The following is a 5,000-nucleotide window of genomic DNA, read 5'->3' on the forward strand; positions in this document are numbered from 1 at the left end:
AAGGAAAAAAAAAAAATACAAAGAACAGAAAAGATCATATCATAATAGAAATAGGGATGATAATTATATTCATAGTGATAATGATTATTATGATGATGATAACCATTATGTAAAAAAAAAGAAACATAAAAAAGATAAATATAAGAGTCCTAGTTGTTCATATAGTAGTGATAATTCCAGTGAAGGGAAGGAAAAAAAAAGGAAACATAAAAAAGAAAAGAAAAGAAAAGAAAAAGATAATAAAAGAGATACTAAAATGTTTGATGATGAAATTAAAAATAATAAAGAAAATAATTTGACCGTGAAAGAATTAAAAAAAGAAAGAGAAAATTTAATGAAACAACATTTTAATTATACTGATGAATGTAACCCATTTGGAGATAATACTTTATCAACTCCATTTGTTTGGAAATTAAAAAATAAATATGAAAAAATAAAGAACCAAAAAAAAATAAAATTAACAACTAATAGCCTACTTGAAAATTGTGTATCTAAAATTAATGAAATCGAGCAAGTTAAGAAAAGAAGAGAAGATAGAGAAAAAGAAAGACAGATGATAGAAGATCATCGTTTGCAATTAGAGAAGCAAAAAAATCAAATCAATATAAAAGAATATATGGAAAAAGAACATCTCTTTTTTTTTAATCAAGAAATACATTTCTCAAATAATAGAATTAAACATAAAGATATACAACCAATAGATATTTTTAGGACGTCCGTACAAATATTGAAAGGAGAAGAGCATATACAAAAAAGTGTAGGTATTAATAATTACACTATGCCCTTTAACAAGATATTAGAAGGTAAATAATGATAATATATATAATATATATATATAATATATATATATATATATATATATATATATATATGTATACACCCCTTTTATATTTCTTGTCATTTTTAATGATGATTTAATACAAAAAAAAGCACATTTGTTAGAACAGAATAAAAAGTGTGTTGAATTTTTTTAATTTCTGAAACGATGGACAAATAAATATAATTATTTTGTTATATTTTAAAGGGGTTCATGATAATTCATATAAATATATGTATACATATATGTATATATGTATGTATATATGTATATATATATGTATATATGTATATATATTTATTTATTTATTTATTTTATTTTTTTAGGGCTGAGAGAAAAAGAATTAATAAACTGCGAACGACAAATAAAATTATTTCAAATGCATGATAAAATGTTTGACGAAGAAAAGTACCAAAATTTTTGGAATGCACTATTATTTTTTTGTAAATATTATTTAGATAAGATCCAGTTAAAAGAAGAAGAAAACAATAATATAGATGACAATACTGACAATAAAATCGAATCCTTTTTTCTTAATAAAACATATAATGAATTAATAACATATGAAGATAAAATAAAAAAAAAAATTCTTATGGAAGAATCAACAGATAAAGATATGAATTATTGGAATAGGATATTGTTTAAAATACCATATTATAAATCTAAATATATATTGAAATGTTTTCAAGAAAAATTAAAAAAAAAATTGAATAAAATTGATAACACTAATGAACACCATGACAGGTACAGAAAAAATAAAATAAAATATATATGTATATGTATATATATATATATATATATATATATATATATATATATATATATATATTTATATATATATATTTTTATATGTGCAATCTATTCACTTACTATTTTACCCTACCATTAAGGAATTAGTAAACTAAACGATTGCTAAAATAATTATGACTATTTTTTTTTTTCAATTATTAAAATTATTTTTTTTCATTAATTTTAATAAAAATAAAAATTGTTTACAAATATTAAATATTACCATATTATATATAAAAAAAAAAGAAAAACATATATATATATTTATATATATATATATTTATATATTTATTTATTTATTTATTTATTATTTCAGGGGACAAATAAAAATCTCAGAGAAAAAGATTAGTGTGGAAGAAGAGAAACAAGAAAGCTTACCCTACAAATGCGAGAGTCCAGTTTTATATGATATAAAATATTTTGATAAAAATAAATATGAGATAGAAAATGTATATAATTCAGAAGAAGAATTAAAAGAAAGGAAAAAAATATATGAGAACATTTTGATAAAATTGAAAGGAATGAAAGAAGAAGAAGAAGAAGAAGTGGATTTATCTATTCTTAGTTTTATAAAGGGAGATAATAATAATAATAAGGAGATGGAACAATATAATAAAGTTGATATTATAAATGATAATGATAGATATTCTCATTTCAAATCTGTTACAGAAGATTTTAAAAATAAAGATAATTTAAATAATTTGTTTAAGGAAGATAAAAAAATATTTGATAATTTTGTTCAAAGAGAAAAAAAGAAAGGAATAAAAGATGAAATAATTATGAAAGATATACCTCATCATATTATAAAGACAGCAACATTATTAAAGGATTCTTTATTTGTAGCAAGAAAACCATTATATTTTAATAGAATAAAAACAAGTTTTGATTGGAATAAATATAATAAAACACATTATGATTATGAAAATACACCTCCAAAATATATTTGTGGTTATAAATTTAATATTTTCTATACAAATCTTATAAATAAAAATCATAAACCAACATGGAAATTGTATCCATCAAATGATGGTGATGACACAAAAGTTATTATTATATTTCATGGGGGTATACCTTATTTAGATATAGCTTTTAAAATCATAAATGCAGAATGGTCTCTAGATAAAAATAAAGGATTCAGAAATATATTTGATCGTGGAATCTTACAATTATATTTTAATTTTAAGAAAAAAAGATACAGGAGATAAAAAAAAAAATATATATATATATATATAAATACCTCTTTATATATATTCTTTTTTATGTTATAATTTGTTTTATTTTTTTAGTGATAATAATATATAATATATATATATAAATATATTATTATATATATATATATTTTTTTTTTTTTGAATTTTTTGTAAAATAAACTTTTTTTTTTTTTTTTTTTTTTTTTTTTTTTATTTCTTAAAATGAAAAATTAGCTAAATATACTTTTAAAATGAAATAATAAAAAAAAATACAAATTATATATATGTAATATATATAATATATATATAATATATATATTAATCTTGATATGATAATATAAAATTATTACTTATATATATAATATATATATAGTATACATTATTATTATATATATCATGTGGTAATATATATTTTTTTTTAATTTTTTTACTACAACGGTTTTTTCTTTTAATAATAAATAAATATCTATAATTTTATATTTTTAAAAATTAATTTGATCATATAAATATTATATATATATATATATTATTATTATTAAATAGTTTTATTAAAAAATCTTTAAAATAAAAATAAATATATGTATATAAATAAAAATATTATGATACCATTGTTAAAAAAAAACGACATAAAAATGAAATATATTTATAATATATATATATTTTATTTTAAATGGATAATACATTTTTTTTAATGTTAATAAATTTTGTGAAACATATAAAGTTACAATAAAAAATATAAAATAAGATATAATATAAAATATGAATTATTTAAATGACCCATATATGATAAATAACGATCATGCGATAAATAGAAATAATTGTAACTCACATGAAGAAGAAAAGAATAATATAAATGTAAAACAAAATAATATAAATGTAAAACAAAATAATATAAATGTAGAACAAAATAATATAAATGTAAAACAAAATAATATAAATGTAGAACAAAATAATATAAATGTAAAACAAAATAATATAGATGTAAAACAAAATAATATAAATGTAAAACAAAATAATATATATGTTAACAAACAAAATGTTTGTGCTTCAAAATGTGTTCCTCAAAATAATAATATAACATCAAGAAAAAGATACATAAATTATAATAATATAAATGGATCTTATTATAATAATGCAAATAACAATTTTTATAATCAATATAAAAAAAAACCAAAAAAGAATTATAATAATAAAATTTTTTGTGAAAACAAACAAAATAGTTTATATCATATAGATTTAATAAATAATATAAATTTTTCTAATAATAAATATGTTATGAATAAAATAAAGAAACCATTTGAAACAAATAAAGAAAAAAAAAGTTCTTCATATGGATTATATAAACATGTAAATGACTCAACAACTTGTATATTAGACAATCAAATATTTGAACATAATAATTTATATTTAAAAAATGATACAAATTATAGAAATAAAAAAATATATTTAAGGGATTCTCAATATATCTGTAATAATAATGGGTTATCACAGAATTCTCATAATACTCATTCTTCCATATTATCAAGTGAAGACATACTTATAAAGAAGAGTGTTAAAAATGGATCATATAACACTAATGACATTAATGATGATACTGATTGTTTTGAAAATGGAATAAGTGAGACTTATAATAATTTAGATATGAATCATATAAAACAAAATGAACAGAATATTGATGAAATGATTGAAAGGGAGGAATATTTAAAAAAGAAAAATATAAGAAAATATAATGATGAAGAAATAAATAAGAAAAAAAGAAATCTAAATATATTATCAAAAAATGAAATATTAAAAGATGCTGTAGAATATTTTCAAAATTGTTCATCAAGAAATAATGATAATAATATATATTGTGATAGTTCAAATGAAGAAGAGATGAATATAAAAAATTTTTATTATAAAGAAAATATTTGTTTTGTATGTAAAGAAAAAGATTATATTTATAAATGTCCATATTGTGAAATGCGTACTTGTTCTTTAGAATGTTCAAAAAATCATAAAAGGATTTTTAAATGTGCTCAAAAATTGAAAAAGAATTTAAAAATAAAAAATGTTAGTAAAGGTAATTTTGATGAATCTATATTATATAAAGATTTTCTTTATTTACAAAATATAGAAAATATAATACAAGGAAATTATAAATATATTAAAGTTAAAGATTATGAAACTACAAAAATATGGTTATTACATAATAAAAAATTAAT

The 5,000-nt window shown here is 17.4% G+C and overlaps 2 protein-coding genes and 2 non-coding genes across 4 annotated transcripts in view; all 4 read left to right on the forward strand.

Moving 5' to 3' along the window:
- PADL01_0803600 (cactin homolog, putative) overlaps positions 1 to 2,811 on the forward strand; it is a gene marked incomplete at both ends in the record, with an annotated part of 3,005 nt that extends 194 nt beyond the window's left edge. The window contains 3 exons of the mRNA XM_028681369.1: positions 1 to 803; positions 1,144 to 1,561; positions 1,923 to 2,811. The exon at positions 1 to 803 is cut by the window's left edge and continues 194 nt beyond it. Of these exons, the coding sequence (XP_028537754.1) occupies positions 1 to 803; positions 1,144 to 1,561; positions 1,923 to 2,811 (2,110 nt within the window). The remainder of the gene's footprint in view (positions 804 to 1,143; positions 1,562 to 1,922) is intronic.
- On the forward strand, positions 902 to 985 carry PADL01_0803400. The gene has a single exon (XR_003699342.1). It is a non-coding gene; the product is annotated as a small nucleolar RNA snoR06 (non-coding RNA).
- On the forward strand, positions 1,671 to 1,828 carry PADL01_0803500. The gene has a single exon (XR_003699343.1). It is a non-coding gene; the product is annotated as a Plasmodium RNA of unknown function RUF3 (non-coding RNA).
- Positions 2,812 to 3,555: 744 nt separating the features above from the next.
- Positions 3,556 to 5,000, forward strand: part of PADL01_0803700 (conserved Plasmodium protein, unknown function) — a gene marked incomplete at both ends in the record, with an annotated part of 2,301 nt that continues 856 nt past the window's right edge. Inside the window, one exon of the mRNA XM_028681371.1 lies at positions 3,556 to 5,000. This exon is cut by the window's right edge and continues 856 nt beyond it. Within this exon, the coding sequence (XP_028537755.1) occupies positions 3,556 to 5,000 (1,445 nt within the window).

The sequence above is a fragment of the Plasmodium sp. gorilla clade G2 genome, assembly GCF_900097015.1.
Source record: "Plasmodium sp. gorilla clade G2 genome assembly, chromosome: 8".
Lineage (NCBI taxonomy): Eukaryota > Apicomplexa > Aconoidasida > Haemosporida > Plasmodiidae > Plasmodium > Plasmodium adleri (nom. inval.).